The sequence below is a fragment of the Pimephales promelas genome, chromosome 4 (genome assembly GCF_988280905.1).
Source record: "Pimephales promelas chromosome 4, fPimPro1.hap1.1, whole genome shotgun sequence".
Taxonomy (NCBI): domain Eukaryota; kingdom Metazoa; phylum Chordata; class Actinopteri; order Cypriniformes; family Leuciscidae; genus Pimephales; species Pimephales promelas.
Genome location: NC_142772.1, coordinates 35819674 through 35835143, shown reverse-complemented (window position 1 = coordinate 35835143; position 15470 = coordinate 35819674). Strand labels below are relative to the sequence as shown.

Below are 15470 nucleotides of genomic sequence, written 5' to 3'. Positions count from 1 at the left end.
ACTAAAGCGTGGTGATATAAGTCTGTTAAATAATAATTAAAGATTTGCACTGAACACAGAATGACAGCAACCTTGGAACTTAACTGCATTGACAGCAAAGCATTAGGCGCTGAATGAGCCGTCACAACATAAATAATGTTGGCAAACGCTAAAAACAAGCTATGAAAATGCTATTAGGTCTGGAAAAGGTCTGTGTAGCCAAGGATAAAGGCGGCTTTGAACTTTTGGCAGCGCTAAAATCACTTCGGTAAAGGCGACTCAATACAGTAGCTGGTCTTAATCCCACTCAAAAGCAAGGGAGGAATATCTATACGCGCTCATCTTATTGGTTGAGGACAGCCAGAACCGATTTTCCCACTCTCTTCCCTTCGCCCAGCCTTAAATTTACTGTGCAGTGGCAGCCAAAAGCGCAGCATCAACAGCTATGCAGAAAGCCACACTGGACTCTTATTTTGTGCCTGAAAACAAGGCCCTCAAATTCAATCCATGTTGAGAAGATTAAGAGGCTCTTCAGTGGCATTCCTGCTCCATATGGCTACAAGGTGTCTGCCTCTATTCGGTCTGAAAGGGCTTAACATGCCATGCCAAGAGACTGGAGTACCTGTCTCTGTGAGATAAAGGACAAACTGTCTATTTTCAGTTAAACATACATCAATGGCACAGACATGGATTAAACTAGGAAATAGGTAGTTACCTTGTGCTCTAACACTTATTAGTTTGCATAAAGAAGGACTTTTTTTATAGTGCATTAAAATAACACTGGGGAACACGTAAGAACTAAGATCTATTTTGAAGCATTCTGGTACAGGAATATCATAAGTTCCTCTGTCAGTTCATATATTAAAATGACTCAGGTCTCAAAAACAAGGTTGCAAAAAAAGGTAGGAAATCATTGTTTTCCTGGGTTGTGAAGTAAAGGTGTTTTTTAAAGGCCAAGCTTTCATGTGCCCAAAGATCTATTCGGAGGCATTCCAGTTCAGAAATATCATTAGTTCCTCTATCAGGTCCTACATTAAAATGGTTCAGGTCTCTCAAAAAGGTTAACTTCCTTAATCTTTCTTTATCTGAATTATTCAGATCCTTAGATCAAAACTACTGTATACTAGGCTTGCCGCGATAGACGGTGTTGACGGTGTTACCGGTTTTAAGCCCCATCACCGGTGACATCACTTTCCCACCGTGACACCGCGATGTCTTGACTTTTTTTTTTTTAAAGTATTCGTTTTTGCTAAAATATTTATTTGAATTAATTAAAAATAATAATTTTCAATTATTTAGTTCTGAAGAGAGCATTATAATTAAAAATGAACTGCGCAACGCGTGCCGTCACGTCACAGATCAGCAAGCATCAGGATTCCATTTAGCACGTGTGGAGACGAGAACGAGTCAAATTACAGAAAAGCAAGATAATGGCGGAAGATTTGGTGTCAAAACGCAATGCAAAAGCGCCTGTTTGGCAATATTTTGGCCAATATATATTAATGTTAATAAATGCCAATTTATAGTGTTTTACTTTTTTTTTAGAGTGCTGTCATTTATGTAGTCCTTTTTAAAGTTTTTATTTTATATTCGTCTCTTTTTATTTGGTTTTATCTTATTTAAACTTTGTTTAATTTATTTAGGCCTATTTTGTTTTCTTATTCGTTAATAAACGTTTTATTATTTTTTTTGGGCCCACAGTTTGCCGATTTTCACTTTATTTTTATTCGTTCGTTATGCTAATAAAAGTTCTGTCTATATTTTATTCGTTTATTATTCTAATAAAAGTGCTGTCTAAATAAAAGTTTATTGTCAGCGAGTTTTTTTTTTTTTTTTTTTTTGTCCATTCCAGCAATTGACGCTGAATTGCAATTGACGCTTATTTCGAAAGTGAAAGTATGTCATTTATGTAGGCTAAGGTCCGTTTTGAAGTTTTTATTTTATATTCGTCTCTTTTTAATTGGTTTTATCTCATTTAAACTTTGTGTAATTTATTTAGGCCTATTTTATTTTCTTATTCGTTAATAAACGTTTTATGGTTCTTATTTGTTTGGGCCCACATTTTGCCGATTTTCACTTTTTTCAGCCTATGCATGGGGTTATTTTTATTCGTTCGTTATGCTAATAAAAGTCTACAAATAAAAGTTTTATTATCAGCGAGTTGTTTTTTTTGTCCATTCAAGCAATTGACGCTTATTTCGAAAGTGAAAGTATAACGCGCACGCATTTAAAAGCTATTTAACCCCCCCGCCCTGCCCTCCACGGTGACACCGGGATTACCGGTGTTGTCACACGTCGATTAACCGGTGGGAAATTTTCCTCACCGCGGCAACCCTACTGTATACCAAAGCTTCAACAAACACCACAACAAAGATCAGGTTAAATCTAATGGCAAATTTGTCCACCATTTTATAGTGGATAAAAATAAATAATGAAATAGAAAAATACATGAAATATAATAAATAAAATAAAATATGAAAATAAAAATAATGGATTTCAATGATAAACTAAAAACCAACTTGAAATCTTAACAAAAATAAAAAAATTCTGCAACCCTTTAAGCCCTAGTTTTCATGCAATACTTATTAAAATAAATACATATAATAAAACAATCTCCCTCTTAATATCACCTTACATCAGCTATACCAACCAGTGTTTTAAAGTAAAGTAAAGAGTATTGCCTATTTTTTGAGGCTAAACCCTGCAAATTTCCCAACATAAAATCCCCTTTTTAAAGGAATAGAAACACATAAAGCCTATTCATCAAACCATTGATGAAAATCAAAAGGAGTTATGGAGTCTGGATCCATCTTCAAGGCTCAGAAAGCATGAAAGGGATCTTTCCTGTCGCTGGAGAACTGTCTAACCCGTGTGATCTGTTTGAGAGATGCTGCTGGAAAAGCCTTGCATCAGTGAACCTGTCTGGATCATTTGAACACTGCAAGTTTGGTAGCGATGCTGAAATCAAATGTAACTCCTTGTCTTAGCCATAAGCTCTGACAGACAAGTGGAGAAGAGAGTAGTGAGCAGCCATTATCTGTTTTTCAGATGGATGAATTTTAATCGCCTCAAATGTCTAGCACAACGCAAACAGCGGAAAACACCCCACAGGATTTTTCTATAAATAGCCCTCATCTACTTCAGAAACTGGATCCTTCATTCATGACTCCACCACGGGCTCTTCCACTACAGCATATAGTATAACACAGCTCACAAAGGAAAATCAATTCAAACCTCATTCTACATGTCTTCGCATTACACAGTCTGATATTCTACATCCTGTTAGTAAAACGGGTATTTTCCAAATCATTAACGTGCAGTAATAAAAAGCAACTCAGGTGGAAAAGTGTTTCATATCTGCTTCGATAGCAAAGGGCATTCTACATTTGCCAAGTCATATGTGTTAATCACTGAATAATCAATCGTTTAGAGGAGATGTAAACTCCTCACACTTTTTGAAGCCATATCATTAATGTATCTGCCGGCTTCTGAATATTTCAAATCAATGAAATATGCCAGAAACTAAAAAACAGGGCAGATAAAGTTCTCTGAAAACTGAATATGAATGTGATACTCATTGATTGCAGGTTAGATTACCTTGGGGGAGATTGCATGTTATCCTATAACAATGAGAACAACTGAACACAGGCAAGAGGCAATATTGTTGTGGATCCACTTCATCTCACACACACAGGCATCGATATGCTGGTATAGCACTACACATCTGCAGAGTATGAGTGTGTTTATTACATCATTACATCACTCATTTTTTATTAATGACTCCAGCTTTTAAAAACTCTTCTGAATAATAAGATGGAAAAAAATAACAGGACTGTTTTGGTAACATTTAAAGTAACATTTAAAAATACAATGTGTCTGTAACTCTGCAGTATGAACATTGAACAACCAGTCAGTAATGAAGCTTCACCAACCTTAAGTGACACAAAGTAGTTCTATAATGATACAGTTCATTCAGCAAAGAATTTTTTGACTTTTTTTTTTTGTCTTTTTTTAAAAAACTGCAGGGGTGGTTGTACGTTAATGAAACTGTAATATTAAATATAATAAACAAAAGATAAAATAAAAAATAAAATAAAAACATTTTAAAATAAAATCTTTTTTAAATAAAAACAACAAAACCATATTTATACAAATAAAAAAATAATAATAAAAAAATACTTTTTTATGTGACCATTAATTGATATCAGACAACTGTGAACATGCAATGTGTCGCTGAATTGTTGAAATATTAACTTAAAAATGTAGGAAGTACATCAAGAAAATGTTTTGTCCGAATACTGCAGCACTATTCTTACAGGGCCAGACCCTCTGGAGAAACTTGAGCTGTATGCTTTGCTTATGGTGAAAGGTCACAGATTGACTCTGAAGAGGTCAGACAGTCCAGGTCGTTAACCACAACACACACAACTGACACAATGTAAAAACTGGAAAGTAAATGTTGACAAGCACCATTGCAAAAATACTAACCAAAATGGCAAAAGGAATATATCATAATTTAACTATCTAATAAAAAAACATCTAATTAAAAATGATAATAAACCATTAGCGTGTGATTTACAACACTGATAGACCTTGTGAGTACAATTATCAAGCAAACTAAATGAACAGAAATACAGTGGCATGATCATCACAGATTAATGCATTTGTTCCACCAGGTGGGTCAGTATAATTATACCACAACATGACTATTAGCCTCAGATTAGAATGCAATGCAAATCTCCCAAGCACCCAAGAACAACAGTGCACCAATCAGAAGACACTTTCTGACTGCTGTAATCATTTAGCACAGACCTCCAGTGGGAAAACGTAAGCCTGCTGGGACTGTCTGTTCCTCAGCATAGAGGTGTTTGCAGTACGCACATTACTCTGCCCTCTTCAACTGCATCCATTATTCATTCTCATTAGCTTTACATTTATTCTGGCTGCTCCAAAGAGGTTCCTCTCTCTTTAGCCTAATCAAAGAAATGATATGTCCTTTATGTATAGGTGATGATAACATGAATAATATATGTTAATACAGATATACAAACAAACAAGAAAATGGATTTGCAAACTTCAAAATGGACTTCTACTTTTTGAATCAATATATGTACTTGAATAGTGTGCTCTTTTGTCACAGAAGTGGACTGAGCAGACCAAAGCAAGTATGATGAAAAAACAGACAGTATTCAAGGGATGTTCCATTTCCTACTTTGATTAAAGCTTTGAAACACAATACACTTACTACGACATAGGCCTATATAATATTACAAAAGTTGTACATTTCAAAAAAACACCAGTCCACCAGTCATGGATGTTTCGTTCCTTTAACCCCAGTACATCTCCTGGTGGCAGAACGATGGCAGGGACCACCTGCTGACCCCCTAGGTGTTACTTTGCCCCCATCCCCTATCCCCTCCATAGCCACAGCCAAAAGCTGCCCCTCTCTGCCTCCTCTGCCAGTTTTTTAAAAGCTTTTAGACACCATGATTCTGTACATCCCATTTCGCAGAGCAGGTGAACCGTTGAGGACCCAACAAAGCCCCGGCATCCCACTTCGACGGGAAACATGGTGGCTTTCCAGCCAGCCTCTCTGGAGTCTCCTACCAAGTCTGCATAATTGGCACGCATCCGCTCGTTGGCAGCTTCCATTCCCTCCTTCCACGGGACAGTAATGCAAACAGGATGGGACTTCTCGTTGGCACTGAAGGTCTACTATTAGCCTCCTGTCTACATGAGTCTGTCACCTCGGCTAGCCTTGGGTCAATGCTGTCTTGCAGCCCAACAGGATGTATTGGAGGCTTGCATTGCTGGTACTGCAAAGGGGGCAACGTTCTTCGGTGCTGAACCACTGGTGGAGGTTTCTGGGACAAGGTAGGGTGTCATAGGTGGATCAAATCAGGAAGCTGAGCTTGGCTTGGGGGATCTTCCACAGATCAGACCATGTCAAATGACTGTCTGTGGCACCTTCTCATGACATCTAGCCTCCCTGCCAGCTCTGAGAGAGGCTAGATGCCTTAAAAACTCTTGATGTTAAGGCGCTCCTGCTCGGTCACTTCTGGCACCACCATGGCTCTCCGCTCTTCCTTGGAGGCCTTTGACCAGAATAGGGGAGTCTCACTCCTCCCAAGTTCTGCTCGACCCTCCTGGACTCTCCCGACTATTTCAGCCTGCTAATTGCCATGTCAACCTCTTCCTGGACTTTCCACTTCCTCTCTGTTTGTATCTTAGGGCCAGCTGCTCTCACCAGTTGGACAGTGGATTCCCTCAGCTCCAGCACCATCCGAGCCTTCTCGCTTTTCGCAGTGGCAGCTGTAGTGTCTTTCTGCCGAAGAGGTCTACCTCTGATAGGCATCTTGGTAGACCCAGCTACTTCCCGATGAATGAGTTTGCTAGCCCATCCATCTTGTTTGCCACCGAGGAGGGAACTTTGCTCATCTTCAGAGGTCACATCACCCTTGGGTACAGTATGAACTGGCAGCACTATACTTAATACTTGCCGGGGAGCTGGCTCTGATTGATCTTGGCGAGGCCATCTGCGAACTACTTCCTCACTTTTTCCACTAATCTGCCTATCAGAGAGGTCTGCTGTGTAAGTGCGACCCAGGCTATGGACGGGCAGATTTACAGCAAAGGGATTTCTTCACCGCCTGCGACAAAGATGGTAAGATCGCTTCTAGCCCCTTTCCTGAGGGACAGGCTACGTGATTTGGCGGGGTTGATCTTCATTCACACACACCCCACAAGCTCATCAACCATACTGCTGTCTGGAGAACGGTGGTAATGGTGTCCATATAAATAAATTAGGAATGAATTACATTTTAAAAAACATATTTAAAATATATTTATAGTCGTATTTCTATACTATGCTTTTGACTGATGTAAGAACATAGAAGAGCACCTCTTGTGACTCACGGCACCAAGCCAAGAGAGAGTAATGCAGGGCACGACATGCACAAGAGGTCGTTCACGCTGTCTCTCTGCACCACCGCTACCAGAGTTTATAGCCTCAATTAGATCCAAACAGCCTCTTACGGAACAGTGGGTTTAATATGTGTTGAGGCAGAAGGTGGAGGTGAAGAAGAAGAATGGATTATACTCTTAAAGACAAGCAATGCAAACCAATTTGGTTCTAGTTCTCTCTCTCTCTCTCTCTCTCTCTCTCTCTCTCTCTCTCTCTCTCTTAAACCAGAAAGCATTCTTACGGGATCAAATATTTCTGTGCTACAGCTTGATGGAGAAAAACTGAAGGTCTTTGAACTGTACTTTTTATAAACTCTGAGAACTCCAGCATGGCCTTGAACTTGCGCACGCTGCATTTTGAAGAAAAATATTGCTGTTTGCCTCTTGAACTCTGTGCTTGACAAATCCACACTAAATCCTTAGTCAAGCCCTTCTCCAACCCCAAAAACTCTAGACGTGTACACACAAAGCACATTCTCAACCTTTCATTTTAGTCAGCCAAGTGAGTGGATTGGATTGGCTCGCCTTGCTGTGGGTTACCACAAACAATAGGCTGAGAGAGAAACAAAACATACCTCTCTGCGATCAAAGGGGCTTAATGTCATTTGATGGTCCTAAACAATCAAGAGGAGAAATTCGAACCTCATATGGTGAGGTGGAAGGGTCGCTTGGTCCTGGTGAGAGAATGCTTGTTATGCATGGCACTGATCTTCTTTCATATCAAGATTTTTTCTCAGTTTCATATCAAAACGTGAAACTTCGTCCATGGCTAGAAGCAGAAATTATTCCTCATTTTTTATATAAACAAGAGCAAAACATGATGTTGTACTTAGGAGCCAATTAAACTAAAGAATTCAAATGCAAAAGGGATGAAATAAAAGAAAAAACTCAAATAGTAGATTTATGATGGTTGCCTATGCTTAAGTCACCCTCACGATTCTAGGGAGTTCTGGGCAGTTAGTAGGCATTGCTAGGTGGTCCCTCGAGCCTTCTGGGTGGTCACTAAATGAACTGAAGTCTTTATACGGTTGTCTAATTTTTCGCATATTTTATCATCTGCTAGGCTAAATAATAGCACATATCATCACATTCACAGTACAACCCGAGCTTAAAAGTATGGTAGGCAATTTTCGTAGAGACTAGCAATAGCAAGCTAGCTTTGAAAGCATAAAATCCCACCCTCCATTCAGAGCGCTCTCGAAAGCCAAGCCTCCTTCAAAAACATGCACGCGTACGAGCAAAGCGTCATGAGAGACTGCGTTAAACTACCTCATGTCTCAAAGCACATAACATTACAATGATAATGAACATAAACAACTCAAAGAGCACTGACCTGTACCATTTGACTGCTGCAGATTAATTTCACCGTTGATAGCTTTGCCATTAAAACACAAATTCGAGTCACAAACCGCTCTGAGTATAACGTCACAGGTTTCCATCTCTTCCAAATTAAGGTAGTTATGGCTTAAATGCCACACAAGCTCATTGTTTTGGTTCAAGAGGAACTGTAAATGGTGGTATGGAAATACGTCTGTCAAACTCTGCGTAGCATGAAATGAGCTGATGACGCCTGCACAAGCAGGGTGCACGGAGGTATTGAAATACATATGTTGACAGGAACGAGTGCAATGTTTGGACAAACATTTTATGGTCCTACACCCGTAAATACATTAGACCATCAGGATGTGAAGGGACTTTCAATCAGCATAACACAAAATGTTTCTGGAACAAATCACATACCCTGCCTTTAAGTTTAACATTTAGACTAAGAATGAGCATTGGTAATGAAAAGGCTAATAAAAGAAACTGAACGAACAAATGGCAAAACGGCTGTTAGCCCGGCAACATCATTCAGTGGTGCATATCTAGTCAAGGTTCATTTAACAACTTTGTGTCAACGCTGTGCCTTGCCCTATTGTTCCTTCTGAACCCTAATGAGAACAAACGGTTGATACATCAACAGCAGAAATGAATGAACTGAAACAATACTGAGCAAATGTAGCTAACAGCATATGACAGCTTCTCCCTGCCGATTCGGACAACATTATTGTTAAACCGGTTATGCACTATTGTTTCTGTGAATTGTAGAAAAAAAAATTCTCTGAAATTCTCTATTTTAGTTTAACAATATAGTAAATCATGATAATGTTGATCACTCTCTCCCTAAGTTTTCACTTTCTCAACATTCAGATATTATATTCATATTTATATACACACACACACACATAAAAAATGGTAAATCTGTCAGATTACTGCATAATTAGGTAATGACAAATTAACTTACACAACCATAAAATGTACCTAAAATATATAATATAATATAAAAGGAACCAAACTGAAATAATTTAACTACTAAAATTAATATGCATAAATAAATAAAAATACCAAATTTATGAGAATTTTTCTTTCTCTAAATGAGCAGTTTGTGTGTTTTTGCTAACGAGAATGTAAATGAACAGTAAACTTTCTGAATTCATCTTGATAAGATGAGACTCCAGAACAAACAGAAAAACCTCCAGGAAATCGCCACCCCTCCCCAAACTGTTAGGGCTAATCTGGCATGTCTGTATGTGGAGACTAGCACACGCTAAAGAGCTGTCAGAAGACATCGTTAATCCCTCAGGACCATCACAGACAGATGGCGTGATGGAGAACCAGCAAGCCACTTTTTCACTGAGCGGAGAATATTTTCATGGTCTCATTTCTCATAAAAAAAGAACAGAACTGAACAGGGCTGAAGCTGGTCCTGGAACAATACATTATAAAAGATCTTTACCAAGTGTTTAAGATCAATACTCAAGCCCCCAACCAAACCTTTCCATTATAGAGAGTTATTTCATAAACCTCCTAAAGAAAGCTGCAAATGTGACCAGAAAGTGGCACAAATCGCCTCTCATCTAAAGGACACATGGTCTGTTTTAGTACAGCACAATACTGCAGATGCTATAAGGAAGGACAGAGGCGGAGTTTAAGGGACATGACCTCTCCCTCAGGGCCTCTTACCTTATCATAGGGGGGCAAAACAGTCTATACATAACCATCAAAGTAGCCTGAAGACTGAGGACAAGTGTGAACGGATGTAATGGAAAAGTAAGGCGGGAGAGGGGGGGCATTGAACTTGCACTGAAGGTCTTAATCGATCCTTGCGGCCAACAGCAGTATAATGTCTCCTAAAGCACAGTTAGTCTATCAATCCGAAGCAGTTTCAACATCAGCTTCAGTGTGTGAGAGGATCTCTCAGTAAAGCACATTCAGTAAGCTGTTTACATACAGCATATCTTTTCTGAATAGTATTTGTGCGCTAAAAATATTTCTACACGTCTGAAAACACAAAAATCTATTCCAGCGTCAACGTCACTATCACTTTCTCCAGTGGATAATTCTTCATCCGCTCTCTCCCGAGCGGCCATGACCGTCCAAGCCGGGCTGAACTGTATTATGTGTGTGCGTATTTCAGTTGAAGGGCCGAAAAAACTGCCATTCTCTCAGTGAACTAATGAAACAAAAGCAAACACAGAGTGGTACAATGCTGTCCGCCAGCATCCAGCAGGCCATGTCATTAATCATGAGATCCAGGGGCAGAGGGCTCTTTATCCAGTCCTGTTGCCATGGCAGACCCTACAAAAGTGTCACATATGCACCTTTCCCTCTTTCCTATGGCCTCACTGGTTGGCCACCAGCCAATTGCAGCCGTTAATATAAAAAAAGGAAAAACATACACAAATATTGCTTTGCACATGCACTTTTTCCCATATATGCACTCTTTGACCTTGCCCACACATACCAGCCTTGTTCTCTTTTTTTACATGCACACAAACTATCCTGATCATTTCTTTATCAGTCGTTCACTTATCAGTCGTGCTGAGAGAGGAAGAGATACGGCAGAGCTGGATATACGAGAACCCAAGCAATCTGTGGGCAGTCTAGGGCTAATCCTGTGTCATCACCTGTTATCCTCCAGGACACACATGCACAAACACAGTCTCCGGTTCCTGAGCGTCTCCCCTTCTGCCCTCTGTTTACTTGACAGGATTGTTGTGGGGCTATCCTTCCAATCTAAACTACTTCATTTATACTTTGCAAGCACAGATACAAACAGCGAACTAAACGAGGATGGCCCATCTAACAAGCTCGAGGAAAAGAAACATTACCAAACAAACAGGACACTGGGGTTGAGTAAACAGGCACGGTAAAGGCCTAATGGTGTCTCTATGTGTGACCGAGAGGGCTGGGTTCCCATGCAATGGTTTAGCAGAGAAAAAGCTAGCTGAAAATGATCTAGAACTTACTTAGTGGTTAATTATACAGGATGTTACGGTAACGTAGGTTCAAACTCAAACTTAAATTCCTTAAATTCCTAAGTTACCTCCAAAGTAAAAAAAAATAAGCACATGAAAAATCTTCTTTATCTTCTTACCGGCCAATTTACTAAAGAGAAATATATTAATGTATCATAGCAATGTAGATATTGTGTGTCAAAAAGGTGTGTAAATAAAATAATAAATAAGTGGAACATTTACAATATATTTTAAAAAAGGTACTACTAGATCTGTATATATAGTAATATTAATTAAATAAATAAAAAATAAAATATTAAAAAAAAATATATAAAAAGTTTCTGTTTTTATAAGATATAATTTACTGGATAAATCTTACTTTGGCCTAACAATGAATACGCAATTCCTCAATACTTTTTGGGGTTGGTGATGGTGCAGTGGACTTTTTGACACAAAGAATGAATATATATTATAGGCCCATAAAGGGGTCTTGAGGCTAAACACTTCATGCTAACAAATATTCATTTCATTAAGACACAATCTTCTCCGTTAGCACTTTTGCAAACAGCTTACTGAGTGTGAGGACAGACATCCATCTGAGAGGGTGTCTGCCTGAAAAAGGCTGAGTGGGGCAGCCAAGAAGCAGATGCAGTTTGACAGGGGTGTTATGGAAGGGTCAGCTGGTGCTGCTCTGCACTGCATGAGAAAACACAAGCAAGTAAGGCCGGTCTATATCGGGCACGTAGTCAGCATGCCAAATGGGTTACTGAACAGCGCAATGTGATGGACGTCCCGATAGCATGCCAAGCTTTCACGGCACGTCTAGCATTACACAGGTACCCATGAACCAACACAAGTGCGGCTTAGGCTGCTAATCCAAAATCAACCGCCCGTTTGGCATCAGAAGGGCATCAGATACTTAGCTGAGATGAGTGTTTAGGACCCGGCTGTTATCTTAAAGCCATCACCTCATTCAAAACCCTGGCACCCACTCGGTCTCGTGTCTCGAGAGGTGGAGCAAATCATTGTTCTGTCATGCCAGAGATTCTGAAATGACCTGATTTGGGCAGCACAGTTCCGGTAAGACATCTGGAGCCTCTTTACCATGTTCTCCTGCTCCACAAACCTGACAGTCTGAATGAGCACCAGCACAATTACCCAGAGCTCTTTTGGGTCAATGACATTTACCGCACCACTCACAGTCACAATCAGCTTCTTCTGCTCTATATGTCTTCAAATACGGATTCATGCCACGGTACAGTAAACGGCCAAAGCTTCACAAAAGAGAGGCCTGACAGGAAGGTGAATGAAGAGGAATAGAAAGAACCACAGAGCTAATGGAGGTTAAAACTGTTCACTGAAGTCTGAAAATACATCCCCCCACCCCACCCCAAAAAGAAGAGTCAAATAACTTCTGAAAACACCAGCAAAACTTAAAATAGGAACTCACCAGGGATAAGCAAACTGTAAAATTGCAGTCGAAGTCAATAGACTCAGTCTAAATGAAATGTAAATGGCTTTTTTGAAACAGAAATGATTTTTCTGTCTAGAGATGGCGGGTTCAGTTTTGATTAGGCTAAATCTCTTTTGCAGTAATGGCACTGCCTCCCTCCGCTGAAGTATCAGGCGTTATATTTAACTCAGACTCGGGCAGGCTGATTCACCCCACAGTAATTGAGGGTTGAGGATGGTAAGCTCCGCTGGATTGGGAGTCACTGTAACATGGCCGCAATGCATGTTGGTTAGGGAAAGACATTGCAGGCAGTTCCTTATGGTCTCAAGTCTTTTACACGTGTGAACATGAATGCCTTTCAATGATGTCTGCTTTCACACTCAAGATGTATTGCAGAGCGTCAAAGATGAAGTGCCTCCATAAACTATGAGCTGCTGGCCTAGAGGGACTGTAAATATAATATAAATATGATTTGGCCACAAATAACTTGAAGTGAAAACAACCTCTCTAAAAGAATTTAGAAGATATTTTCGAATAACGAAAGCCTATAGAGGGTTCAAACCACTGAACCCACACGGATATTCATTGTATGGACAAAAATGAAAAAAATGTGACATTATAGACAACATATTCAGTTTTTCCCATTGCGCGGTATGTGTTTAGATTTAAAATACTACCCAAATGAAAAACAATCAATGGTGAAACATCCACTGGTAAAATCTCACACATAGCGATTGGCGAATCAACAGAAGTTTGTGTGGTTACTATGGCACATATAACTATCACATAAAAACAAATCACATATAAAACAAACAAACAAAAAATCTGATTCCATCTTAAGCGCAGAAAAAGCCTAAAGTTAGTGGTCGCAGTAGACTTTGACTGTTCAACATTTCTTCGGACACAAACGATACAATTTTACTATTTTACTATATTTTTTAATATATACCATATACCTCAACATTCCTGCAACTCTGAAGTGTGTTGAGCCAAGAGGTCAATATGTGGTTGTGAATGGTTTCTAGACAAGATGAGCCTTTGTGCTGTAACACTAAACGCAAAAAAGGTGGTGCAACTGTTTAGTGAACTTATGTCCTCACACTTACAGGCTTTATCCAGCAACCAAAATGACAGACAACAGCATCAACCATGTCAGATCCTCCAGCAGAATGCACTAGAGCCCCTTGATCTCAATGCCCTCGTGTGACACGTCTGACCTTACCAAAGCAGGTGCTAGTCTTAAGGAATGCTCTGAGGTTAGATACAGCGTGGGGCGCACCCCAAAGAATGGCAGGAATGTCCGTCCCGTGGAGGTAGGGGTTCAAGGACGGAGAAACGACAAATTCGCCACCTTCAGAATTTGTTTTGCTTAGCATGTCGAAAAATACAGCTGCTTCTCCTGTGCGAGTTCTCTCACAGCAATCATCCATGAGACAGCCGTGAACAAATTAACGGTGCCAAATGGATGTCTTAAAAAAAATAAGCTCAGAACACAAATGAGCACAAAGACTGCCTGTTTCTTTCAAAGCCGTTCCCCCTTTGTTATTTACATGTCCTAGCTGTCCAACCTGACACATTTTACGGTTAGGGATGACACAGCACTCTTTTGGGAACACAGCTTTAGAAAATCCCTGCATGCCGATAAAAAGCACATTCCTTTAATCTCCTCACAGCTTTGCCAGGCAATGCGGTAGCTCCAAAACAAAGAAAACAAATAGTTGGTGACCTCTGATGAGTCCAGTGCTGGGGAGGAAGGGGAGCAGAGGAAGCAAAGCACTAACTCTTCAATCCAAGCTTCTTTTTATGAACTTTAAGCACATATTTGTTGCGTTCAACATCCATCTGATTATTTTCTCTCTGTCAGATCCTGTAGGAATCCTCCTGTTTACCTCATCTTAATTGTTGGATTCATCCTCATGCTGCTTAATAATACAGAAATATTACTGACAGACATATTTATTTGGTTAAACCTAATCTGAATAAAGAGTAACCTCTGGAAAGATTTGTAGTGAACAGACATACTGAATGTTGACATTTCGTTGCATGTGACCACAACAGTATTCAAGATACGACGTGTTGATATTCTATAGCAAAGCGTGAGATAAAAAAAAAAAACTTCACATCTAGAACAACAAAATCCTGACCATTAAATAGCAAGAAAATGGGTGATACATAAGAAATTTGAAAAACAAACACAAGCAAGTAGTCAATGAGAGCGAGTAAATCCTCAAACTGACCTGCTTCACTTCAGCCGGCATCACGGAAATCCTGTTTGGTTAAGCCTCTGGGAGAAACGCAACGAGAACAATATTCTCTTGTGTGTGGAGTTTGTCTGTAAGTCAGTCAAGTCAGTCTTTCGTTCCTTATTATGCGAGTATGTCCTGTGAGAGCCGAGACAGCTCACAGCCACAGAGCCATCCTTTCCCCACGGTCACATGCACGAATATACTCCGTCTCTCGTCTTCTTGCGTGTTCCTCTCTCTCTCTCTCTCTCTCTCTCTCTCTCTCTCTCTCTCTACTTCTCTCACACACACGCTCTTTTTAACACATGCTCGTAATCCTCTCAGGGACAGAAGAAACCCGCCTCCACCGTCAGCGAGCGAGGATGCTGCAAACGTTGGGGCGAATAATGATTTCAAAATGAGGAGAGATGCTTTAGACAGTCCAATGAATCCTTCAATAAATTCAGGAATCTGGCTGAAGAGAACCAAAACAAAACAGCTCACACACAGAGAAGTGGAAGGGAAAAAAAAGTTACCCGGTGCAGGAACAAAACCCTCTGGGTAGACTAAGAGAGA

General features: G+C 39.9%; 1 protein-coding gene across 26 annotated transcripts in view; it reads right to left on the bottom strand.

Moving 5' to 3' along the window:
• The window catches only part of arvcfb (ARVCF delta catenin family member b), a 188993-nt gene that overhangs the window by 91561 nt on the left and 81962 nt on the right, over positions 1-15470 (bottom strand). For 2 of the 26 annotated variants that reach the window (XM_089130380.1, XM_039658992.2), the window contains exon 1: positions 14910-15385. The exons of 23 other annotated variants lie outside the window; for them this stretch is intronic. Coding sequence is in view for 1 of the 3 variants with exons in the window: in XM_039658992.2 (XP_039514926.2) it covers positions 14910-14930 (21 nt within the window). In the remaining 2 variants the exon portion in view is untranslated. Of the gene's footprint in view, positions 1-13778; positions 13802-14909; positions 15386-15470 lie in introns of those variants that run through there. One more of the 26 variants, XM_039658991.2, reaches the window with a different exon arrangement.